General features: G+C 40.7%; 1 protein-coding gene across 2 annotated transcripts in view; it reads left to right on the top strand.

The window, feature by feature from the left end:
- Positions 1–26,012, top strand: part of LOC311264784 (uncharacterized protein) — a 29,423-nt gene extending 3,411 nt beyond the window's left edge. For both annotated transcript variants that reach the window (XM_084365885.1, XM_084365884.1), the window contains exons 5-17: positions 94–358; positions 533–808; positions 985–1,165; positions 14,542–15,079; positions 15,384–15,543; positions 15,642–15,758; positions 15,880–15,981; positions 16,139–16,373; positions 16,462–17,083; positions 17,230–17,383; positions 17,497–17,586; positions 17,681–17,876; positions 18,354–26,012. In XM_084365885.1, coding sequence (XP_084222011.1) covers positions 94–358; positions 533–808; positions 985–1,165; positions 14,542–15,079; positions 15,384–15,543; positions 15,642–15,758; positions 15,880–15,981; positions 16,139–16,373; positions 16,462–17,083; positions 17,230–17,383; positions 17,497–17,586; positions 17,681–17,876; positions 18,354–25,528 — 10,111 coding nt within the window. In that variant the 3' untranslated portion in view covers positions 25,529–26,012. The remainder of the gene's footprint in view (positions 1–93; positions 359–532; positions 809–984; positions 1,166–14,541; positions 15,080–15,383; positions 15,544–15,641; positions 15,759–15,879; positions 15,982–16,138; positions 16,374–16,461; positions 17,084–17,229; positions 17,384–17,496; positions 17,587–17,680; positions 17,877–18,353) is intronic.
- The last annotated feature ends 1,550 nt before the right edge of the window (positions 26,013–27,562 follow it).

Raw genomic sequence — 27,562 nt, 5'->3', positions numbered from 1 at the left:
GGTAACAAGATCTCTTGGGCTTCCGAGGTTTGAAACCCTCAGCCATCTGTTAATTTCACTTCTTGATAACTGCTCTTTGTTCACTGCTTCTAGGTTCATGATCTGCTGTGACAGTTGCCTCGATTGGTTCCATGGCAGCTGTGTTGGTGTCAGTGCGTCACAGGGCCGTATAATGGAGCGTAGAGGGCATGAGTACATCTGCCCCCCCTGCACCGTAAAAAAGCAGAGCCAAGTCCAAGCTCAGCCTCAGCCTCACCCTCAACCTCAGCCGGAGCCTGAGCTTAGCTTTCCTGAATGTTTGAAACAAAGTCCTTCTGGTGATGAAGGGGAGGGGCATGAGGACCAGCAAGCCCTCAAGGTTAGAATTGCATTTGGATTGCCCTGCTCTTAGTTACAACAAAATATATATAGCTTTCAAACTCTGCCGTCTGTCCTGTGTTTCGGTAAATCTGTTCATTTGAATCATTAGTCATTGGTTGATTTGCATGATGGAAGTCTTGTCTTTGGGTCTAAGATAAGACTCTGGTTTCAGGAGACTGTAGTTGTGGTGGAGAAGGAAGAGGAGAAAGAGGCCCCTGTGATGAGGCCAGAGCCTGCACCTGAAGCAAAGATGGAGACGGATGGGTCTCTTCCCCTGTGCATCGGGCCCGGGTGCTCCAAACAAGCCCTACAGGACTCCGTTTACTGTGGCACTGACTGCATCCTTCAGCACGCTGCCTTCACTATGAAGACTCTGTCTGGCCCTAAGGAGCCCAAGTCCAAAGGACGGCCACAGAGAAAAGCTGCCACCACCAGAACCACTACAAAGGTAAGTAATTTCAACATGGAGACAAAGAATGTGTAGAAGAGATATACATTTGAAATGTGTAGTTAGTATATTTTTGTGTTGGGCTTTTTAACATTTTGTGTCTGCTTTAATTTGAAACGACAGTGTAAAATCTAGTCTGTGAAGTATCTTTTATTTTTGAAATTTTTTCGTCACAGGGTCAAAAGCTGGGTAGACTGTCTAAGAGATTAGCAGGCAAAGCTGAGGAGGGAGGTGAAGAAGTGGAGATGAAGGAAGAGGATGGAGGGCAGAAGGAGGCAGCATCTCCCTTAGTCTGCGATCCCAGTCTCACAGAAGCTGAGGCCACTTCCATACGATCATCTAAGTTTTACACAGCGTGTATGTATCATTCGCTACTCATACACATTCAGATCATACAGCAGTTTACACTCCATGCACAATGTGCCTCTTTAGGCATTACAGAGGTTCTTTCCTTTTTGAATCATGGCGCTACGTTACACAATCATACACAAGCATGCACACACTTCAACGCATCTATCTGGGATGACTGATAAGTAGCAGGGGTAAGTATGTTCACTTTTATAGTTTTTGTGGAAGTGTCCAAAGTGTGCTGAAATAGTCTTGACTACTCTGATTCTGGTATTCAATTAGACACACTCCTTTCAACCAGTCTCTTAACTGGAAACTACATCACACATGAACCGTGGGGTGGTGCTGGGTCGTTGGGGTGCTTTACCGCGCTTGGTATCAGTGTATCACAACACTGCTCCCATGTTCATTTTTCTGACCTTGCAAAGGCCTCTTACAAAGTCAAAAGGTTCTCATTGAAGAATATACATGTGCGCTGCAGAACGTCACAGTCACTGAGTGATGAAACGCGAGATGAAGGAGCTTCAACACTTTCGTCTCTTATACTGGAAACACGCTTTGCTGGCCTTTGAGAGGATGAAACATACTTCACAGACAAGGTTTAGGGTGTGCAGTGCTCATACAGCGCACAGTATCTTTTCACATTTTCAGCTCAGAGCCAACAGGAAGAACAAATACACAACATTACTCATAATTTTAAAAATTCAACTCTGTAACTCTACTCTTCATCATATTCTTCAAAAATCAATTTAAATAACTTTTTAAAATCCAATACTCCAAAAAGTTTGAACTCCCATTGCAGATGTGTAGACATTTAAAGACAAGTGATATGTTTTTGTCAGACTACTACTGAAAACTAGATAATTGTAGATTATAATTTGCCTCAGGGATTTTTTTAAATGTATTCCAATTGCAGACTGCATATCTGGCTAAAGGGCTTTGCCATGTGTTAGAGTGAGATTGATAGATACAAAGATGAAGCTTCTTGTGCACTAGGATCTGCGCACTCCATTTTCTTACATCCCACATATTATACACACTACAATTTGCACACTTTATTCCGTTAAAGACTTACTTTACTCCGTGCCTGAATGAGGTCTATGTTTGTATCTGTTGAAATGGAGTGCACATATCCTAGTGCAGCTGTTACTTTCTAAATATTTCAATTTAAATCATTTTGTCAGGAAAAGTTAGAAAATCAACCACGGACTAAATAAGATTGTTAAATGACCTTTACCATTTTACAACTAGAATAGTATTAACAGTGATTCAATTAAACAAGACAAGTTCTGAGAGTCAGTCAACTTGCTATAGCTGCCCTACAGCTGGTACATTAAACAGTTATAATCACAGCAACAGCACTCGGCATGTCATGCTCACAGGCATCAAACTGAGATTCCCCCATATCGGACCTTCCTCAAATCCTCAGTACCACTGAATACGTTGGTTTTGGGAAGCCTGCTGAATGATGTTGTATTGCCATAATGTTGGCAAGGCACATCACCTCTTCAACCTGATGGTTTTCTCAAAGTGTTTTGTCTTCTAAAAGAGGACCCCGATGCTCAAACACCAGCGGTTTCTTCCTACAGACGGCAGTCATTAGTGGTCTTTGTCTCCAACAGGCAAGATCTGTTTTTTTGTTTTTTTTGGCAATTGCATAAAACAGTTTTAAAGTAAATTGAAGAAATTGCTGCACTTGATCCATGAACTGCACCTCATAACATACAGCACAACATTTTACAACTTTCCCAATCCCTGTCTCAAGATCAAACAATTTTCCATGCATCTACATCAAGTTTCTTGATGCTGCAGCTTGTAGTGCCTTATCCATCAACACTCAACATACAAAGACACACCCTTGTTGCACAGACACAGCAATGTTAGCTTGGATAGGATTCTGAATGAATAGGGACTGGGCAGGACTGGTACAGAGGAGGAGTTGACTTCTTGCTGCTGCAGAGACACAGAGGGGACTGGAGGATTCATCAGTGCTAATGCTGGAATGAGGTTCCACCTGGAGTTCACCGAACAGTGAATGGGAGACTTGTGGTCACATTTCCATGAAGATGACTTCAAAGTGTCTGCTGGTGCCCATCAGAATAATGCTCCATCCTTCTGTGCCTCTGAGAAAAGACTCCACCCCACTGGAAATGATGAAGGCTTACGGTTCAACACACATGCATACAAACTCTAGGGTTGAAGGATAGGCATATTTTGAGTAAAGGAGTGTATAGTGTTAAAATAACTCTACTTGGGTAATATCAAGTCATCTTTAGTTCTGCTAACAGCGACAAAATAATGGTGTTTATACAACCCTCTTCCCTTAATGCTTTTGCTTTCACACTCGCATAAGCATTTATACAGTATTTATAAACCTGTCTTTTTATATTTTTACAGACAGCAGAAAACAACATCTGTTTTCTAATACTAATCATTTCTGTGGTTTGCTTTGAGCACCGACCCAGTCAGCTTCTATCCCCCTTTTCCCCCAACCTTTACGATTAGTGTGAAACTTCAGATTTCATCTTACATTCACAAATACAAAGACAAAAGTGTACAATATAAAGGTACAACCCTGATTCCCCAAAAAATGGGACGCTGTGTATGATTAAACAGAATGCGATAATTTGTGACATATACTGAATTTGAAACCGTACAAGCGAGCATTTCACTGTATCATCTTAACTGACGTAGCAAATGATTACATTCTGTTATGTTTACGTTTTACACAGCGTCCAAACTTATTTGGAATTGGAGTTGTCCATACAGCAGATCTTGGTCTGCTTTCTTTGTTATAGTCAATCATTATGAGCAGAAACAGATGCCAGTATGTAGTGGGAAATGTGTTCAGTGAACCACAACTGTCAATATGCCAGCATACTATAAGACAAAGATTTCTGCATTACTAATAAGTTTAGATTTAAAGACATTCACAGCAGTAGCCGCTTTTCTTGATTTTTCATTTTAGTCTGAAAGCTTAAAACTAAGACTTAAACTGCCATGTTTACAAAACGTCTTTCAGATATTGTGGAAGGCTGGTAAAAGTAAGTAAAAGGAAAGCTTTACTGCTAGGAGATAAATTATATAGGAACCCTGCTGCCCCACAAAAACAAGACAACAAAAGAATTTTAAATGCACAATTTCTTATGCTTTGTGATTCTTGCAAAGTCACTAAAAGGTCACATTGATACACTTCAATCAGCTAATTATTTATTAATAATTAATCAGCAAATTGCCCTTGAAATCTTTCTGCTGCTACGCAAATACAATGTGGATGAATCGCAAAATACAAAACACAACAGACAGTTTTCAGTTTCATGATTAATCGACGCACCTCGCTTCTCTCTATAGAGTAAGTAGTTCCAATGAAATGATTGATTGACTTATATGATGTGACTCACCACTTTGTATTGTGGTGGTGGCAGAAGATGATGACCTTGCTACGTAAAAACATGTATTTCTCTTCTGTAGGGCTAAGTTAGAAAATCATTTCTTTGATTTTATTTCGATATACCCTTTAGACTTTGAGACTTTTAATATTGAGAGGGATGGTGTGTTCACAGCCATTTCAGTTGGACTAAACACCCTTAATTCCAATAAAATTTGGAGCGCTGTATAAGACAGAGTGATAATTTACTAATCTTCTTTGACTACTTGATTAAAAACAGTAAAACCACAATATATTATAATATTACAATATATTTTTGTAAAAATATGCTTATTAGTTTGATGCCAGCAACAAGTCGGGACAGGGCCAACAAAAGAAAAGAAAAACAGCTGATAGTATTATGATTGGGGATACTATCGTAAACTAGCAGGGGCGGGGCAAACACATGATTGTATAAAGGGTATTGCTACATGGGCTCAGGGGACACTTAAAAACCATAAAACCGTTGTCGGTAAACGCAGTTTATTTGAAAAATGATTGCATTCTGTTTTTATTTACGTTTTACACAGCGTTCCATCTTTTTTGGAATCAGAGTTGTTGATCGTAATATCAAGTTGTTCGGTGTTAACTTTAAGTCTCAAAATATATACTGACGGCACAAAAAGAAACAATAATCAAATACATACAAGCAATAATAGGAAAACTACTACATGTTCTTAAATGTTAACTCCATTTACACTAGTTGTCCAGTAGTCCAGCAGAACCCTTGGTGATCACCTGTTGCAGCCACCTCTGTTTGATGCCTCATGGAGACAGCCACTTGATGTGCAGCTGTGAGGTACTGCTACACATCTGGGGATGTCCTGACTGAGCTTCTTGCTACTGTCAGGCAGAGGTCACGTCTCCAGCTGTTGCATTGCAGGGCGTCTCACAGGTTCACAGTTGGGTTGTGGTCAGGAGATGATGCAGGCTGAAACAGCCTCTGCCAACCAGCAGTCCTCAGGGCAGGTGTGGCCTGGTCAACAGAGGTGCTCTCCTGAAGAATGGTGGTGTTGCAGCATGGGATGATTTGCTGCACAATTTCATCTCTGCATCACATGGCATCATGGAACTCAGGAAACTAAGTGTGGCCTTTATCAGAATTTAAATTACGGCTTTTTGAAGATGATGAGTAGATATCGTTCCCGCTTGACCTCAAAGTAGTCCCTGTGATCGTCAGTGTGAATCAAAGTATTGGTGCTTCACCGTATTGCTGGTCAGATCTTAAGATAATGGACGGCTTCCTGTGAAAAACAACCAATAGCTATACTTTACAAAAGTGTTTCTTTTATGTCAGTATTGCATACAAAACTTTTTTCCCACATCACCATTCATTACAAAGTCCATACATTTTGATGTTTAAAGTGACTTTAGCACCTTGCCAAAAAATAACCTGAAATAATCTATCCAACAAAAGAAAGCAAGCATAACCTCAGAATGCAAAAACTTCTAGCTTGGTTAAAGAAGACGAGCTAAATATGATGAAAAGTCATGGTGGGTTTTGATCAGCATGCTGGTATTTCATGGCTGAAATGAAATGGGTTTTCCTACATCTCCACATAGTTTCAGTCTTTGTCATAAACTTTATAAACTCGTGGGTTTCTTACACCCACAGTCTGAAGTGAAGTTTCCTTTAGAGATGACCAGACAGTTTACAGTCAAGTTTCCCCAGTTGTGTCTTTTGACTTTCACTATTAGTAGGTAAAGTACAAAAATGACTTTAGCAACTTGAACAAATACTGTGGATAAGCAAGACTCTGTTGTCCAAGCTTTAATACGAAAGACAGGGACAGTGTTTTGAAGTTTTTTCTTAGCAGCTGCATATTAAAAGGATGTAGCTGACTATAATTTAGTATATCACCCTCCTTGAGAATGTCATGGATTACAAACATCCAACTGTAATATAAAGTCATTCATGTTCATCATGTTGGAAGAGCAGCATGCCCCATTTGTGCTTTGTTCCTGTGTGTAAAATATATCAGGAAACCAGAACTTGTAGGTTATTGTCATAGAACCTTTTATATAAAAAAAAAAATTTGCCCATAATCTTGACTCACATACTTCGTTTTGCTTAGTTTGAAAGTATGAAAAAACAAATCTGTCACAGCTTTGAGATACAAAGAAGTTCAAGATGCAAGTGTCATTTTGGTAAAACACTCGGGAGTAAAAAGATTTAATTTCTCTGGCATGTTTTTACAAAATGTAGCTTGTAAAAATATTTTGCAAAAGGAAAAGATGAAAGCTCATCACACCCCACAGGCAGATAAACAATGGACTAAGTAAATCTAAAACTGCATCCTTGAGAAAAATACATTTTGATCTTAATGGTTTTAAACAAACACTTTCTGTATTGTTTGGAAGCTGTGCACTCTACATGAAGTAGACTGTGAGGCATTATACACATCAACTTCAGTGACTAAGCAGTACCCGCAGACTGTGCTCAGGAGTATCAGTAGGGCAAGTGAGGCAAGTCGTCAGGCCCTGAAGGTTTCAGTGACACAGATTAAAATTTTGCAGCATGTTTGTAAGAATTTGCCAAGTTTCTTTTGGAAACAGAAACCTAAAAGGACTCCAAATACACAACAGAGAACCATAAACACACAGGATCTATGACACGACCTTGTTGTAGTGTTATTGTGTTATTGTGTTATAGTGTTACAAAAGTGTTGCCGAGTTTTTTTATTCTTTGGTATTTTTGGAGGAATTTTTGTGGCTTTATTGCAGAAGGTGCAACAAAGGCCCTATCCTCACCTGAACTGTGTTGCAGTTGGCCTTTAACCTCTGAGTCACAGGGACGCCGCTGTTGCCTAACATTTGTGATGGACACAAGAAATCGAGTGGGAGATGCTAACTGGGGGGCTCACAATGCATGTTTCTCACTCCTTTCAAAAAAATCTTTTCAAAACTTTATTTATTTGTATTTATCTGACTACTTATTCATCCAGAACAGCCATTTGAACACACTCTGCTCCATAACGCTCCATGGGGAGTGAAGCAACGCAATTTATTAACATTAATGATTTCAAGAACGACAGTGCTGAAGAAATACTTTGGCAGTTTTACATACTTTTATTTCTATGCGTTCCCCAGGCAAACAACACTTCAAAACCACCGATGATAGCCTTTCAACTCATTTAATAAAGGTATTGAATAGTTGCTTTCGTAAAGAGCGACTTCTTTCAGCTTGATTGTCTTCCTCCTCTGCCTTTAGTTGAAAGCTCATTGTTTGTTTGAAATTTGAGTCATATTCAGTGTCATTCAGCAAAAACAGAATGAAACCCAGCATGTTTGAAGTCACTGGAAAGTACAAAGTGTTCAGTCTTGACACAGTCGTCTCATCTTGGAATAGTTATCAAACGTCAGGCCCACTGAATTAATACATTTTTAAATCACATGTTCCTTGATTATAGAAGCCCGCAAGTAGCAGTTTTGGCTTTTCAAATAAACAAAAAAATCCTTGGTGCATGGACATGATATGATGGTTTAATGGAAAGGGGATGAACTGGACAGAGAGCAACTCTCACTGAGGGTTTTTTTTTCTTCAAACTTTTTTAAACCAAAGTTTCACTTCTCTCTACTAAAGACACGTCACCGGCTGAGCACAATGCTGGCTTTCTTCGTACAACTTCCAAAGAACTAATCCACTCATTTGACACTTTAATGGTTAATAGTGAAATCCTGTCAGGGTCCACTGGGATAACATCTTCACCTACACAAAAGTCTCATAATGATGCATAAAATGGGACGTCATTATATGAAATCTTTCAATATTACACTTTGAGTTATATGCTAAGCTTTTTTGCTTCATAGTGCAAAGAATTTGTTCTTGATGAAGTTTTTTGTTTCTTACTGCAAATTGCATTTCTTCCAAGAGTGCACAGTTCGACTTTGTTCAGCCTGAGTGCCGTGTGACCACATGGTTCAGTGTCACTGGCATTTGAAAAAGCATGTGATTTCCGTTGTTTGGTTTCAGTGTTTACAGTCAGTCTGGAATAGTAATGTGTTTATTTCACAGTGGGTCAGTGCACACATACTATTATGTGTAATGTTTGGTTTGGAGAAGAGAGCTGAGTAAGAGTTTAAGGTGCTGCCCCTAAATGTCAGGTTGTAGCCTGAATGTATTCTTTCATTTTCTCTTGATTCCCCATGGCTTTTTGTTGCATCTTTTAAACCTCCTACTTATTCTTTCCCGTCACATGCACTCAAAGCTTTAATGTCCTTGGTAGGTTTCCAATGATTTGCTAGTTCAATACATACATTTAATTGTGAAACACGAGCACCCTCTACTGGTCAAATGAATAATGTGCAACGAAGAGAAAATCAACTACACTTCCTCAACAACACTCCTGACATTTCCAGTATTTCCTAGTTTATGACAGATTATGCCTTTTCTGTATTTATAATGTACAACTTTCTTGCTGCGATGCAGGATATTACAGATTAACATTAGATATATCAAATATTTTTTCCAGCATTTTCATTTCCCAAGTGAATTTAACACACCATTATATAATAAGATATAGCAGAACAATAATGTTGCACCAAGTATTTGCCATGTTTTCTGAAGTTATGTGTGCTTGTAGAGAACAGAGAACAACCCACTCAATATATCACCTTCCAGTCATAGATGGCATGGATACATACAGTACATTTTCCCTCTTATGTGACTGATTCTCAAAACACTGGCTGTGTACCGGCTACTTAGCCTGAAGCATGATGAGTGCCATTTTAGTGCGCTAGAGATCAATCACCGTGTTGTTTTTACTTCATCCTTACAGTCAGTCGTCTCTGAGGTAAAATCCCCTGTAAACCATGGGTCAGGATACATTTCAGGACTCACAATGTTATTATAAGACTAATCATAGCATCCTCTCTAGTTATGACATTTCATATGTTCCACATGTAAACCCTCCTAGCAGGTGGACAAAGACGGAGGAATCAACACAAAAGGGGGAATTTCCAAGTATTAAAGGATTTTACAACAATAATAATAATAATAAAAAAGAAAAAAAGTCTCAAAGGAAAAGTTCAATATTTTGGGAAATGCACTCATTTTCCTTTTTGCTGGGTGTTAGATGAGAAGATTGATACCGCTCTCATGTCTGTTTGTTGAATACAAAGCCTGTAGCCAGCAGCTGGTTAGTGTATCAGGAAGTCACTGCTCTCGGACATGAAAAAGTTCTGTACATCATCCAGCCTCATTTTTGACCTGCAGACGTTTCAAATTCTTAACATCTTACTCTTGGCAACAAAGCAAAAAAAAAAAAAAAAAGTGATTTTCCCAAAATGTTGAGCTTTTGGTTTAACAGTTCAGTTACACTTATTGACAAATCAAGAGTTCAAGCTCAGGAGTAGCACACCTCAGAGGGTGATGTGTCCTCAGATTTGTCACCCTGAATACATCAGGTTAAAATCACACGGTGGTCTTATGTCTCACATAAAAACCTGCAGACTTTTGACCATTGGTGGGACATGGTTTAGAAATGATGGTTAAGAGCTTTACGTCCCCTTAATGGAACTAGGATGTTGCATTTAAATGAAAAATAATTATTTTTGTGTATTTTAAGCCCTGCTATTGGTGTGGCTCTATGGCAAGCAACATCAGTCTGTTGGTTGTTCCACCACTTTTGTCCAGACTGAAATATCTCTAACTATTTAATTAACAATCAGAACATTTTGTACAGACATCAGGTGATGAAGTCCACTGACTTTGGTGATCTTTTGATGTTTCCTCAAGAGCAATTTTGGTTTTTAAATGAAATGTAGCCAAAGTTTTGCCGTGACATATGGCACACACATTAATTTCCCCCTCAGGAGGAACTGTAATAACTTTGGTGATTTCTTAACTCTTCATCCAGAGCCACCATTAAGGGAAAAAAAAAAAATGTAATTTTAATCTTCAGCTTTATCATCTTTTCCAATTAAAAATGGATGATGACACTCTCAGCACATTTCACCTGTTCACAGCCTGTGATCAGTGCTATTTTAGGGAAATACAATATGCACACACATGCAAATAATCAACCACAGCTAGAATTTCACAAGGAATTTGCTTGGGTGTTGTGGTACCTAACAGTACGTAAAATTAAGAGTCATTAATATAAAATACACTTTAAAATAAGAAAAACAATTGTTTAAATGAAGAGGATGAAATGCCCAAAATACTGACTAATAAGAATGTGCAAATGTTCACAGTGTAAAGATAAAGGAATGCAGATGTGCGAAAATAAAAAATATTTGCAGAGATGTGTGTTATTGTTCCGCGTCAAATCAGATGTGGAGACTTTGATTTTAATATACAGTAAGAGTCTGTTTCAGTGGGGCTCCTGGTTCTTGTTGATGAGAACAGCTGCAGTCTCTTACTTTAACTACAGATCTGTTGGATCTAAAGTGTGCATTCATACTCAACGTGGTAAATAAAGTGTAAAATTAAATATACAAATATTCCCCAGAGACCAGCTGTATAACTACAGCAGTTAGACTGATTAACTGTACAAACCTGTTCTTTTCACAATATCTGCAAATCTGTAAAACCAAAGGTAGAATGTAAGACTGGTTAGTGACAAAGTGAAATGTTACATACAATAGTGCATAATGCTTCTTATATACAGTAGTTTCTGTCAGTCACCTGACAAAAAAAAACAAACATCAAACAGGTTTCCCTCTCCTTCAAAATCCCCCTTGTAAGTCATCCTATCCTTGATGGTGTCACACTCAAATTTGTCCCAATGGCTTCGCTGACCTATGTCGTTTGGGACATTACAAAAGAAGGCATTCCTACATTTTGAATATACATCCTAATGTTATATTCAAAATATAAACTTTTTATCAAAAAGATTATATTTTGATTAGTGACTCTACAGCTGTCAAAATAAATGTGGCGGAAGAAAAGTATATTTGTCTCCAGATATATTGGAATAGAAGTAAAAGCATAAAATGGAAAAAAAAATACCTCAAAATTGTACAAGTACAGTAATACTATCACTTCCTCAACACTATTTTTCACTAAATGTGCTCATCTTGTGAATCAAGACAAAAGTGAAATGTGTACAGTGAATATATTTTAATACAGAGCGATGAATTGGAAATGTATATCAGAAGTCATGGAGACTAGCAACAGAGAGAGTTTTTGGCGATTGGATGCCATCGATGTGAAGCTTCGTCATTAATCACTGGCCTTTATGAAGATAAGAGATAGAACAGTATCCCCTGAAGTCTAGATGCTGATGGTGGTGGAGTAAAGCCAGCAGGTGGTTGATGGAAACTCAGTTGAATCTCCTCGAACAGTCTGGAGGTAATGGTGACGATGGCGAGTGGTGGGTTGCACAGTAGTAGGTGGAATTACTGTGATATATAAAGAACTGTGTCTGAGGACTGATTGGCTCCAACAAAGAACGTTCTTTGGGCGTGGTGACGTCAGAATTGTGGAAGTCAGGACAGAAGTTTAGAGCGAGATGAAAGCAGGAATTCACCACAGAAGAATAAAAGGCGAAATATGAAAGAAAAGATCTTATTAACCTTTCGCTGAAGCTTCATCACAAATCAGCCTGTGAGGACTGCATTACTATTAAAGATTTTATGACTGTTTGGGTTTATCTGAAGAGTGATAAAAAGAAGACTTTTTGATGCTATGATTACGTAGTTTCACAGGTATGTGTGTTCTGTACACCTTAAAGTGCTACGATGTTCCTCGATTAACCCTTGATAGGACACATGATTCGATACCCACCCAATGAAACAAATGCTCTTGTTTTTTACTTTCTTTGACACACTCTCACACATAACCACACACACACACTTACAATGGCAAATCTTGCATGAATAAAGTCTCTTCTTTCTTTACCTCATAGATGAAGTTAGTGACTCACTTGCATATTTATTCCTTCATTCTTTCCTTCATTTATTTATTAATTAATCAGTTTTTTGTTAGTCTGCCTCTGTCAATACCAACAATACCCTCAATGAGAGAAATCAGTGCATTCTTTTTCAGGAACGTGATCACATTGACACAGTTACACATTTCCAACTGGAAGCTGTCCAGTACAACCATACTCTGAGCTGTTGGCCACTGAGCGGCTCCACTGGAGTAATCAGGGTTAAGGGCCTTGCTCAAGGGCACCTCCGCTCTACCTTTCACTTTCCTCACCCAGATTTATCCTGCCAAGGATAGGCTTGCTTCTCTTAACCTTTAGGTCACCGCTACCCCTTCACGCATATAACAGTGTTCCCCACACATAGACTTTACTTGGGTGGGCCGCCCAGGTATATTAACGGCCACCCAAGTATATTTGGCGACTCGTTTTATCATTGTTTAACTTTTATTTTGTTTATCTGTCTGAGAGAACAACATCATCCGCAATTAACTAGTAGACATCTGGCATCTGGCATCGCTCTACACCTCCCGTCTATTGACATTTGCACAGAGAGCGAGAGAGATGTTCTCTGGTATTAAGTCCCTGCTGTAAAAACACTGATCAGGGGAACTTGATCGCCATATTATCAGAGGTTTTGAAGCACAGAGGCTTTTTGCCTGTGTGGAGAAAATTCCAGTCAGTAGTTATCAGACTGAAGTCATCATGACTCAACATATTGATACCACTTCAGAAAGGCAAGGCAGTCAATGAATTCCAAAGTGCTTTACAGGGGCATAGAAAAACTTCAGATATAAGACATTAAAAGTGCACTGTAATTCTGGGGAAGAAGTTTTAAGAGGAGAGAAAAGTCTTCACTGATTGATTTTCTTGACTGAATAAACTGAAGAAACAACCTGTCCTCAAAGGACAACACAATTTCATACTGTTTTACTGTATTTATATTTGGAGGACTCTTGTAAGTAGCTACCTTTCTGGTTTTAAACAATGTTTTGGGGACCTTATTTCCCTCAAGGATGGTTCATTTATGTGCAAATACATCAAATAACATTTTCTGACTATTACCTCAATAATATTGTAAATATTAGCTGTCTGAGATTTAAAAAGTCATCTGCCATTAGCTTTCTTATGAGGAATTTGGGGGACAGGAATTGCACGTAACAAAGAGTGTCAGTTATGTCCATATTAATGTAAAAAACAAAATACAAGTATGTGTAATGATATTAATATGATCATTTGAACCATCCAAACACCTTCCCTAACATGACACATTGTGTCATCAAAGTATAACACTTGTGGCTTTGGTAACCAATAATCTTAATTAAGTGTTACAAGGACATTATGTATTCATTCATTAGTATTATTATGAATGCAAATTTGGAAAATATCTTTAATTTTTAAACAAACTGAAGAAAGGCTCTTGGCCACATTTACTCAACTGTATACATTATAGAGAGGTAGTCATTGAATTAATTAGCAAATAATATAATGCCACACAAGTATCGACGTTTACGTTAAATGTAATGTTGTGTTGTAACATTGCAAGTTCATTATCAACAGTATAGGTTGCGCTGTGTTATAAACAGAAGAATATATGAAATTGGCAAGAAAAGACTGATAGAGGTTTCTATTATTAATTGTAGTGTAGTGCGATGATAAACAAAAGCATTGGTCCAGTTATTCAGTCATATATGTAAAATGTTTTTGTACGTTTTTCATCTATTTCATCAAATGATTTTACAGTCGCGATCCTTATAGGCCCAATCTTTAATTTTCTAATTATTTCAATTAAAGTAAAAACAAATCAGTTAATTCAACTTCTCAACATTTCAAAAACATTTAACAGCAACAAAAACTTGAATAACTTGCATGTAGTGATCATCTAGTGTTACATGTTGTTTTACCTTATTTTTAAGTGGGGAAAAGCACATTTTTGTTTTTATGGATAGCAGACCAATAAGCACCTTTGATTACTCATTCTGTTTTTCAACTTGCCCCTGATTTGTACATCTTGTGACATGTTGGTGTATGGCACAGTTAATATCAGTCATATTCACAAAATACCCTACTGTTCTTTTTTCTAACAGCTAAAACAGACAGTAAGCAGGTCAAGGCTGACATTGAGGACGTAACGCCGTTAGAACAGTCTCCAGAGGACACTTCTACAGATGCTGCTCCCTCTTCCCAGCCTGTTGCTGAGCCAGCCACACCACTGAGCCACACTCAAGAAAAACCAAAGGAGCAAATCAATGGTGGTGATGTGTCTAAGCAGGAATCTGCAAAATCAAATCCCTGTATACCACCCAACCCAGCAAAATCTAGTCCAGCTCCAGCTGCACAGTCCCCATCCACCTCAACTCCCAGACATCATGAAACAGGGGCCCTAATGGTCACTAAAACCACATATGTCATACCAAAGAAGCAATCTGTACCCCAGCCATCTTCCAGCCACGTGTCAGCCTCGGCAACATGCCAGAAGCCTTCATCAGCCCCGACACTGCTGAACGAAACCAGAAATCTGCCGGTGCCACCTGCACCAAGTGCTCCATCCTCCAGACCCTCTCAACCCAATAACCAGGTCCGACAGAGCATCCAGCGCTCCCTCACCAGCATCCTGTTTAAAAGGTTAGAACTGTCCTACAGGCTTGTACAGTGTGGGTTTTACACACATATATATATATATATATATATATATATATATATATATATATATATATATATCATATAAACATAGATTTTGGAAATGATCCAATCCACATGCTATAAATCTGCTATAAATCTGCTAAAACTCTGCGAGGGTTTTCTTCACTAATAACAACGCTATTTTCATCACATTGTACACACCAGGAACTTAATTGTGGCTTTTGCAGTTTGTCAGAGCAGTGATTCACAACAAATTTGTTGACTAACTGCCTTTTCATTTCTCAAGGGTGTGTGATTGTGAGGATTTGGAGATGACTGAGAGTGAAGTTGCAAAGCTTGTTGCGAGCATTGAGATGGAGATGTTTGACATATTCCGCAACACAGACAGCAAATACATGAACAAGTACAGAACTATAATGTTCAACCTGAAAGACCCAAGAAACAAGGTTTGTTCAAAGTTGATAAAACTCATCTGTTTTGTGATTTAGTAAGTCATAGTTATTTATGTTTTTTAGCAAACTGACAGGATGTGGGTTCTCTCTAGGGCTTTTTGTATCGTGTTGTTCGTGGTGAGATCAGTCCCTTCAGACTGGTCAGGATGAGCCAGAAGGATATGCAGGCTATCAAGGCATCGGAGCCCAGTGCAAAAGACACAACCCAGGTAGTGTAATAGATATTAAAATCAACAACCGACAAAAAACATGTAAAAGATATCTTATGGTATGTAAAAAGATATTGTATGAATATTATATTTTCGTCTTCCATTACTTGTGTTTATCTAGGTTAAAGATGCACCCGCTAGAGCGCCAAGTTTGCTGCAGAAGCCTGAAGCAGTGAAAGTTGATTTGCCCAGTTTAAATCCTGCTAGACCAGATAGAAGCAAGGTATGCATTTGCCTCATTTGCATTGTATTAGTGCCATATAAATATATATTGTCATTATATTGTCTATTATGCTTCATAGAAACGTTTATCATGAAAAGCCATGGATGTTATTTTTGTGATTTAAGTCTTGTTTGTGTTGGTTTATGCTGCTTCTCAGGAACAGAAAAAAAGTCCTCCTGCTCCTGCTCCTGCTCCTGCTCCTGCTCCTGCTCCTGCTCCTGCTCCTGCTCTTGCTCCTGCTCCTGCTCCTGCTCCTGCTCGGGCTCCCAAGACCAGAACAAGCCAGCCAATCCAGAGCAAGGCTGTACCAGATATTCTCGCCTGTATGCTTAAGGATACAACATCAGAGCACAAATCTCACCTCTTCGACTTGAAATGCAAGATATGCACAGGTGAATACTTTTTTTTTTACAATATTACCTAATGGCCAACCATTGTTACTTTTAGTTTTTCAAAGTAGATTCTTATTCTTTCCCAAAGGTAAAATATTTGCTGGGGACGAGGAGGAACCCACAAAGAAGAAGCCCAAGGTTTCTGAAACAAAAGATAAATATGAACCTGCTTGGAGAAAGTCTGTGGGAGATGATTCCCCTCTGCGAGCACCACCTGACTCACCAGACATGGATTCTCCAACATCATCCTTCATGGATCCTTCATCCCGCCTTATCATTGACTCTCCAGTGTTGACAATAGTAGAATCTCCTGCTTCACCCATAACGGATTCTCCAGCCTCCCCTACTTTAGAGTCTCCTGCTTCCCCTGTCATGGAGTCCCCTGCCTCCCCAACTCCAGAAACATCTAAAGCTTCTACAAAAAACAGAGCATATACACCAGTTGTGATTCCAGCAGTCTCCACAGTTACCATCACAAGGCGTGACCCCCGCACTGCGGCAAGCAGGTTCTCTGCTTCATCTAGTGGCACCCCTGGTCCCAGTAACACAACCCATAGCCATTCAGTCCCCTATGCTCCCCTGAAAGAGACAAGATCAGCCCTGCGTTCAGCACCAGCTTTTGCACTACCACCAACAAAAACAATACCTAAATCCATCTTAATGAAGCCAACTTCCTCTGCAGATCCCAGACTTTATGGCACATCCTCAAGGTATTTAAAGAACTGTGCAAGTATAAAGCACATGTAATACAATTGAATAATTCTACTTTGTTCTGTTTTAGGTAGTATATAGTTGAGCAAAATCAGTATATTGTGTGGATATGATTGTCATTATGTTGCTGTGGTTTGTGTGTCAGGACCGTGATATCTGAATCTCCAGCTGATGACGAGACTACTCATTTCTTGACTAAGCAAGACATAGTGTGGAAAGGCTTCCTTAACATGCTCACTGTCGCCAAGTTTGTCACCAAAGGATATCTGGTTTCAGGATCTGCTGAAAATCTAAAAGCGGTATAACACTAAACAATATAACTATTTCAATTTCACAGAGCTGTATCCAAAGGATCTGTCATTGTCATTGGTTTAACTGACAAGATATTAACAATATTTTTCCTTCTGTGTAGGATCTACCTGATACCATACAAATTGGAGGACGAATCATGCCTGAAACAGTGTGGGACTATGTTGCAAAACTGAAGACCTCTCTTACAAAGGCGAGCAACAGATATAGTATTTATTCTTGTGTCTTGCACAAAATATTGAAAATCAGTCATTTATATCTTCTTTTGTGTGTTTTTTGCTTATTAGGAGTTATGTGTGATCCGATTTCACCCTGCAACAGAGGAGGAAGAAGTGGCCTATGTTTCCCTATTTTCCTATTTCAGTAGCAGAGGTCGTTTTGGCGTGGTCGCCAATAGCAGCCGTTCTATCAAGGATTTATACCTCGTCCCACTCAGTGGACAGGAATCGATCCCATCCATACTACAACCTCTTGAAGGACCAGGTGAGATAATGCTTTGACTACCAATAATAGTTTTATGTTTGCCTTATTGGGCTTAGACAAACATCTGTAATAACACCTCTAAGTCTCAACACTAACAGCTTATATTCAGGCTGCAATATCTCACCAAATAAATCACCTTTCAACTATTTTAATACCTTTTAAAAACTGAACTAAAAAAAAAAAAAATTAACAAAAATGTTTCTCTAATGATAGTAACCCACTTGTATAAAATGTCAACATTCTTTTTAAATAAAAGTTGAATATTCAATGAGAACTTTCAAAATTTCAAAGGTTCGATTCTTATTTTGATACCATCCTGCATTTAGGTTCCACACTGAAGCCCATATATTTGTTGGATCTGAATAATTATCTAACCTTTCTGACAGAAAATTGTTAGTCAAGCATTAAGAAAAAACTGTGAGTAATCTTTAATAGGGTTTGTTCTATTGATCTTTTTATCTCACTTTAATTTCACAGGGCTTGAAAAAAAACGGCCTAATCTTCTTCTGGGTCTGGCAATCGTTCAGAAGGTAAAACGTCCAGGAAGCTTCCCACAAGAAATTGAGGAGAAGAGACCCAAAGTTCATATGTCCAAAGACCCTATGTGGATCCCAAAACCTCCAGTCCTCTATGGTTCTGATAAATTGGAGATGTTCCAACCCTACGATCCAGAGACTCCTGCTAACACCACCCCTCCCGGTTCCCCATCTTGTCCTGGGTCACCATCAGAGTCTTCCTCTTCCGACTCAGTTACCATACCGTCTCTTTTGACTTCCGTTGGAGCAAAACCTTCTCATTCTACCTCAGCCACTGTTGCCTCAACTCTTACCACCTCTAATATCATCTCTGACATGAATCCTCCAACAGAATCCAGTGAGAAGACACCACTGCAAACAATCTTAAAGAGTTTGTTTGGCACTCAGCAAACTGACTCCATGGTCACCTCTGACGGAAGTTCTACAACAACAACAACAACAAAAACAACAACAGCAGTTGGTGGTAAGAAGCGTCCAGTGTTTTCTCAGGTGTCTGGAGCAATGATAGACCCAATTGTCCAGCAGTATGGACAGAAATCTAAAGTCAAAGAAATAAAAGAAGAGGAAAATGACTTCGACCGACCATATGATCCAGAAGAGGAGTATGATCCAGCAATGGGATATGGAATGGTTGATGCACAGAGCATAGAAAAAACTAAGGCAGATGGCCCTGCAGGATCAGGCTTTGAAGACGATGATGTGGCCTATGATCCAGAGGACGAGACTATCTTTGAAGATATTCAAAGTGATATTGGGGCAAAGCCTGCTGTTCCAACTCAAATGTCAGATCCTCCATCATGCCCAATCCCAACTTCCACCCAGACTACAATGCCAGCACCCACTTGCTCTCCAGCACAAACTTCTTCACCAGCTGAAGTAACGCAGAACCTTCCAACAGGAACTGTGGTTGTCTCTGCTGCAACACTAACTGAACAACAGCGGATGCTTGAGGAGCTCAATAAGCAAATTGAAGAGCAAAAACGGCAGTTGAAGGAGCAGGAAGAGGCATTGCGTCAACAGAGAGAGGCTGTGGGCATGTTCATGGCTCACTTTTCTGTTTCAGATTCCCTGATGTCCCCCCCACAAAAACCTGTGCCTCTCAGTCAACTGTCATCTCTGCAGAGTGGTATAATGCAGACAGAGTCAAAGCCTTCAGAAATAACAGACAAGACCAGCAACCTTACAGAGACCGTGGACAGTTCAAATGTGGATTCACAAACTGCTAAGGTTGAAGAAACATCTGACATCTCTAATTTAGAAAATACAGATACTGTTACAGAGCAAGATGAAACACAGGAAGTTGTTAAGGAAAGTGACAAGTATTCCTCTGCTGGAGAGATCGAAGATTCTGATGTAGAATATGATCCTGAGGATGAATCACTTTTTAATGAAATTCAAGAGGATGTATTTCAAGGAGGCAGTACAAAGACTTGCGATTCATCTTTGTCTAGAACAGGGCATAGTACCAGCCACAAGAGCTCTCCTAAGACTTCATACCACAGCAGAAAGCGAAGGCTGTCACCAAAGAGGCGGAGTCATCGTGAAAGGGACCGCCATAGGAGTCCTTCAAGAAAATCACAGCGGCGTTCTCCTTCACATTCCCAGAGACATAGAGAAAGGGATAAACACAGAAGAAGTGAAAGGGACAGGTCCAGGCATAGCGCTAGAGACCAGTCTGAACGGCAGAGTCGTCATCGTAAAGACCGTACTAATCGTCGACATTCCCATGGACGTAGAAGATCCCCATCATCTCCTGGAAAAAACGATGCTATGTCACTTTCACCAACATGGCACAGACCTTCCCCTCAACTTAGTGAGAAATCACTTATGTCAGTTACTGTTAAAAATGACCCTGATGGACATGAGTTAAAATGTAACCTTGTTGAGAGCCCTGATAAAGACTGTTCACCTAGTTCACATGAACTTCTTCGCAATGTGAAGCTTGAGATTTCAGAACTGCCAACATCCCAGGCGCTTCAAAATAATTCAGTCAGTGTACACGACAACACAGCTACAGGTTTTTCTACACAGTTGGATAAACCTTCTCAACAGGAAACCATGCTTAAAGACAAAGTTGAAAGCACAGTTCCTCTAAGAGAAATTGATCCACCTATTCGAGATTCTCCTCAGAGTCCTGATCCAGAGCCACAGTTTGTGAAACCTACCAGTATAGAAAAGCTTGACTGTATTAAGACTGAAGAAATAAGAGATCCTGAGACATGTACAAATGTTTCAGTGCCACTTGGTGGAGGTCCAATATCAAATGTTAGACATTTGGACTTTAGCGCCCTACATCTACAAGGTCCAGGTGTCAGAGGCCAAGGTATGATAGAGGCAGGCAAACAGATAGGAGGGGAAAGTCCGGGCTTGAAGCATCCAGAAATACTAGATCAGCTGGGAGGACATTTAAATCCTATCCCAGGTTTAGATATCCAGGGCTCAGGACCTGAAGTAGACGCTATGACAAAGCTTGCAGGATCTGGTATGAGTGGTCCAAATATTAGGAATCCAGGACCAGATATGAAAGCACTTGGACATTGGGGACCACAGATACATCTAAGAGAAACAGGAGGTAGATTCCAAGGGCCTGATATGAGAGGTCCAGGCATAAGCCCTAGTATTTGGGGTCCTGAACCACGCATACAAGGCCTAGCTATAAGCAGTCAAGAGAAATATGTGAGAGAACCAGGGACAGGGATGCAGAGTTCAGAGACACATATGGGCAAAGCAGGCCTTCACCATCACAATCCTGATAGAATTGGCTCAGAGCCAGTCATGAAAGGCTTTGGATTGAGGAGTTCAGTGCAACATATGGAAAGCTCTAGTATGCAAGGTGTGCACCCAGAAGTAAAAGGTACAGGCTCTGATGTGAGAAGCTGTGAAGCAGTAATGAGAGGACAGATGCTTTTACCAGATGTTCCAAACACATATATGGGAGGAACAGGTCTACAGAATGAGAGGAGAGATAAAATCATGAAGGGTCCTTTTTTGGATAGACCTGGTCATGACATAAGGGGCTTAGGCTCAAAGGAGCCTTTATTAGGTTTGGATCATCCTAGTGATCCATATACAAGGGGTCCAGAGATACAGAGTAGGGCTCCAGATATTATTGGTGGCGTTGAAGGCCAAAAAGAAAGAGGTGAAAGTCCACATACTGGCGGTATGGGTTCTGCTATGAGGGGTGGAGGTTTAAGAAATCCAAATCCAGATATAAGGAGCCCGTCTTTCAGAGAAAGACTTCAGAAACAATCAAGACATGATAGCAGTCCAGTTTTAGAGGATACAGGCCCTCGGAAAAGGGGTGTTCAGCCACATGGAAGAGACTTGAGTAGAACGGGTGGTGGTCGAGAAAGGAGTTTAGATTCACATACATCTGCAGGTTCAGAGGGTACAGTTCTAAGAGCAGATAGACTATCCCCGGCAATGACAGTTGACAGGCATGGCCCACAAATAATAATGGGTATAGTCAATAAGGGGCATGGCCAAGATATGGATGGGATGGGTGGCTCAGATGCAAGGGGTGATAGAAGTGAGTCCCATGCAAGGAGTGGCAGAGACATTGATGAAACAGGTCCAAATTGGAGGGATGCAGATATGCAAGAAAGAACCATACAGGGTCTACGGCTAGAGAGGAGAAATGAACAAATGGGTCAAGAAGTCAGAGATCCCATTCCAAACTCTACAAATTCTGATTGGGGAGGTCGAGGGCCAGGTTTTGTTGGTCCTGATATGAGGGGTCAGATGAGTCAAAATAAGGAGCAGGGTCCACAAATGAGGGATTCAGATTGGAGTGTCCCAGGATCAGACATACGACATCACTGGAGAGGGCCAGATGGGGGAGAATCAAGTCCAGTCAGTGGAGGGCCTTTTAGTCAAAATGAATGGAGAGTCCATCAACCCGATAGGACAGGTTCAAATGTGGAGGACCTGAGGCATGAGATAGGAGGACCAGGTGGTCTGACTTTCATGGCACCAGGACTTGAGAGGAGAGGATCTAATATCGAGGTCCCACCACATAACAGGAGAGGACCTGAAGGTCCAGATTTCAGGAGACCAGTGCCTGATGGAAGAGGTCCAAATAATGACAATCCCGGACCTGACCTGAGAGGACCAGGGGGTCCAGAGTTTGTAGGACCAGGCTTTGAAAGGCGAGGTCCACCCATGGAGGGTCCTGGGCCTAACAGGGGAAGATCAGCAGGTCCAGATTTCAGCAGACCATGGCCTGAAAGGAGAGGTCCTGATATAGAAGGTTTTGAGAATGACATGCAAGGACCTGGAGGTCCAAACTTCAGGGAACCAGGACCTCATATGAGAGCTTTATCCATGGAGGGCCCTGGGCCTGTCAGGAGAGGACCTTTAGGTCCTGATTTCAGAGGACCAGGACATGAAAGGAGAGGACCAGGAGGTCCAGATTTCAGGAGACCAGGGCCTGAAAACAGAGACTTGTCTATGGAGGGTCCTGGGCCTGACAGGAGGGGATCTGGAGGTCCAGAGATCAGAAGACAAGGGCCTGACAGGAGAGGTTTTTCTATGGAGCATCCTGGGCCTGACAGTAGCCGACCTGGAGGTCCAGATTTTAGAGGGCCAGAGCCTGACAGGAGAAATGTATCTATGGAGGGTCATGGGCCTGCAAGGAGAGGGCCTGGAGGTCCTGATTTTAGAGGACCCGGCCCTGAAAGGAACGGACCGGGAGGTCCAGATTTTAGGGGACCGGGGCCAGAAAGCAGACACCTGTCTATGGAGCACCCTGGGCCTGACACAAGAAGTTTTTCGATGGAGCACCCAGTGCCTGACAATAGAAGACCTGGAGGTCCAGATTTCAGAGGACCAGGGCCTGATAGGAGAGTTCCAGCTATGGAGGCTCCAAGAGCTGACAAAAGAGGACCAGGAGGTCCAGATTTTAGTGGACCAGGGCCTGATAGGATAGGTCATGCTATAGTTGGTCAGGGACCTGACAGAAGAGGACCAGAACATGAAAGGAGAGGTCCAGCAATAGAGGCTCCAAGACCTGACAGAAGAGGACCAGGAGGCCCAGATTTTAGTGGACCAGGACATGAAAGGAGAGTTCACACCATGGACAGTCAAGAGCCTGACAGGAGAGGACCAGGAGGTCCAGATTTTCATGGACAAGGATCTGAAAGGAGAGGTCAGGTCATGGATGGACCAGGACATAACAAGAGAGGACAAGGAGGTCCAGACATAGGAGGGTGTGATTGGAGAGGTCCCCCTATGCAGGGTCAAGAGCCTGACAGGAGACGATCCGGAGATCCAAACACAGGTGGACTGGGTCCTGACAAGAGAGGACCGTATGTTAGGTATGTTAGGTTAGTACCGAGGCCTGAGCAAACTGGTCCAAATATGGAAGGTCCAGGGCCTCGCACTAGAGGACATGGAGAACCACACTTAAGGGATTTTGGGCCAGAAATTGGACATCCAAATATGGAGGGCCCAGGGCTCGACAGGAGAGGTTTAGATATCAGGGGACAAAGACTGGAAAGACCAGATTCTAGTATGGAGGGTCCAGGGCCCAACAGGAGAGGTCCAGAAGGTCCAAACACGAGGAGACCAGGGCTTCAGCACCCAGGTCCAAATGTTGAGGGCCCAGTGCCTGACAGGAGAGGTCCAGAGGGTCCAAATTTCAGAGGACCAGGGCCAGATAGAAGACCTCCAAATATGGAGGGCCCAGAATCTGATAGAAGAGGTCCACACTGGGGAGGGGCTGACTTTGGAGGGTCCGAACCTATCCAAGAAATCCCAGATAGAGAGGGTCCAGAACCTGATAGAATAGGTCGAAATTTGTGTCCAGGGCCTATGAGGAGAACCGTAAGAGTTCCAGGACCAGATATAAGCACTTTCAATCAGGGAGAGAGATGGAATGGGCCAGACTTCAGGGGCTCTGCTCACGATAGGGGAGGAACAGACACAGAGCAACAATGGTCAGATGGAAGAGGGCCCAATATGGAGGGTATAGGAAATGAAAACGAATGTTCAGGAGATAATTGGAGAAGACATGGCAGGGGTCGAGGTCCTGTCCGGGGTCACCCAGATATGGTATGCCCAGGGCCCAGTAGAGAAGGATCTGGAAGTGAATGGAGAGAGCCTGAAGGAGGGGGTAATGGGCCAAACAGATGGGGGCCTGGTCCATTTTTTAGAGGGGTAAGAGATCCAGAAAATAGAGAACATGGCCATGATAGAAAAGGTCTAGACATAAGAGAACCAGGATCAGATATGAGAGGGGGCCCTGATATGAGAAATGACTCAGGGCAGCAAGACTTCAGGGGTAATGTGAGAGGACCAAACATGGAAGGACGAGGTGCTCATAGGGGAGGCCGAGGCTTTATGAATTCATGTCCTAACAGAAGAGGATTTGAGACTGAAGGTCTTGATAGAAGAGGCCCCAGAGGTCCAGAATTAAGACACCAAGGTTTTCCAGGGACTGATGGGAGGTTTTCAGATTGTGAGGGGCTAGGATCTGAAAGGCAAGGTGTAGACATGGAAAGCCCTCAAAACACAGGTTTTGATGATTTTAGGAGAGAAAGGAGAGGTTCAGACATGAGAAGGCTACGGCCTGACAAAACTGATATGAGGGGCGCAGCACCTGAAAGCTTAAAACATGGGCCAATCACTGAGGGCCCACGGTTAGACTCAAGGGGATTTGAGCCATCATCACCTCATTTTAATAGTCCTCATCAGGTTGCCAGATTCCAAGGTCCTAGTAATCCACATTCTGCACAGTACAGTGGGCCCCCAGGTCCAGCTCAAAACAGTGGAGGCCCTGGCTTTGACAGCCCACAAAATCAGCAAGCAGTAAAACCCCAGAGACACAGAGGTGCCTTACTTCCCACTCCAACAGAAGGTCTCATACGCTTCCCAAATCGTGTAATGAGCAATCCTGGTGTCTTCAGCCCGAAACAAAAACAAATGGGTCACTCAGTTGACAGGGAATGGACTAGAGGTAGACCAGTGAGTAGAGAAAGAGAGTTGGTCAAAGGGCAAAGACAGCCGCAGGAGAGAAGTCCTGCTGGTGGAGAAGGAATAAAAGAAGAGGGAAATGAAGCTGGTAAACAAGGAGAAACCAACAGTAATGGAAATAAAAGCAATGTCAAGCCAAGTTAGACCCGGGGACCTCTCAGCACAGTAAGGCTGATCTATAAAAATGCTTAGTATCACATTGGATAGAGATCCTACAGCGTAACAACACACTGAATGTATTTCTATTTTTTTCGAGGAAAGTGGCTGTCCATGTCTTATTAAAATTTCAGCATGACCAACGTCATGCAAAAGTTCAAACGTGGCTTGATATGTAAATGCTCAGAGATATATGAGTTCCTTTATGCTCCAGTTTTTTTTTGCTGTATTAAAAGTAGATTTGTTTATTTTTGTCTTTTGTTTGTGACTAAAGGCCACTTAAACTCCAGTGATCATTGTAAATTTAACTACACAATGTTTTGTACAGAAAATGTACAGTTTTTTTTTTTTTAACATAGTGTCAGTACAGTAGCCATGATCTGGCTTTTATATTCTTCTGCTGATAAAACAATGGCTTGTTTGATTGTTTAGAATGCAAGAAGTCAATAAAAACAAGACATACCTTTTTTAATTTGTATTAAGTCTGATTTTGTCATTGATATTTGGATTCATGGATTGATTGCTATGTGACTAGTAAGTACCAAAATCTGTAACATAGAAAACAAAAGAAAATTCATAGTCAAGTACAGTTTAGAGGTACAATTGAAATTGAAGTGGTTAATGACACACTGTAGTATCTTTTACAAGAGAGACTGGCGTCTCTTTAGACACAATGCTTGGACTTGATTGTTTGGAGATAAGTTTTCAAAAGCTGCTACATGGAGCTTTCATTTTTGTTGACTCTGGCGGCATCTTTCGACTAAAGTGGCATGAGCACCACCGCTTCCTGCATTTATTTTATTTTATTTTTAATTTAATTTTTTTTTTTTCATGGTATGTTAATGGCATGGCAATGAGATACTGTATTTTTGGCCATGTAAGATTTATTGCTAAAATATGACTGGTGAAACAAAGTAAACAGACTCAGAGCAGCTTCTTTCCCTAAAGTGCAAGATCCCTTAATTTATCCTCAGCACTCTACATGCCAAAAAATATGGATTTAATTTTATGATTTATACAGCCTGGGTAAGTCAAAATTCAGCCTGGTGACATGTATTAAGAATAACTACAACAACATTGCAGAAATAACCCATCTTCTCACTGATGGTCTTGTTTGCATATAGGCCAGATAGAGTCATCAGCGTTAAATTGAGACAGTTTCATATCCACTCAAGAGTTCTTCGTGTAATTAATATATGATTAATATATCCATTGGTGGAAGATGCTCAGATTTTTAAATTTGAAAAAGTCATAATAATAATGCAAGTTACAACAACAGTGTAAGAGTGCTCCATTAAGTTTGTTCAAAACTTTTACATACAAGTACAGGAAGCAAAATGTACTTAAGGTAAACATTGTGCAGGAAAAAGTGCTATTATTGGTTTGGTTGGGTTGTGGTTTGGTAGGTAATCTATAATTGTAATGATTCATAATATCTTATCAGCTAATCACGTGCTTTGTATTTAAAATGTTAATCTAAATAATTGCAGTCAAGTAAAAAGTAAAATATTTACCTTGAAGTGGAGTAGAAATATATAGAAGTGTGAAACATAAATACTCAAACACTTTAAAATTGTTCTAAGGGACAATGTATGAGTCACATTATTACAATTATTCACTGAATATATTCATTTGAATAGTTAGTATAAACAACAACATGTATTATTATGGGAGACTCCATATTCACAATCCTTTTTTAGAAATGTGTACCAGTCTGTTGGGTTTTACTTACCCGGGTTAAAACGCCAGCCAGAGCAACAAAGATTTTATGGTTTTGACACACATTGTGGCATAATACCCATTCTAGGGAAATGGCTCTTGTATATTATGCAGATTATTGGGCAATAAAATCTTGAGTCATGAAAGAGCAGCATGCTTTGTCTTGGAGTGAGTCATGTTCTCACTATAATACTGGCTATTTGGCACAAGAACTGTCTTTTAATTAAGGGGTCTTAAGGGCTCTTGCTGTGACAATAAAGTGTGGATAGACATTAAGTGAGAGAGGAAAAGGGAGAGAAAGTC

Source organism: Pagrus pagrus (assembly GCF_965226575.1).
Source record: "Pagrus pagrus genome assembly, chromosome: 11".
NCBI classification, from domain to species: Eukaryota; Metazoa; Chordata; class Actinopteri; order Spariformes; family Sparidae; genus Pagrus; species Pagrus pagrus.
Note: the sequence above shows the minus strand (reverse complement) of the source record. Positions and strands in the feature narration are given on the sequence as shown.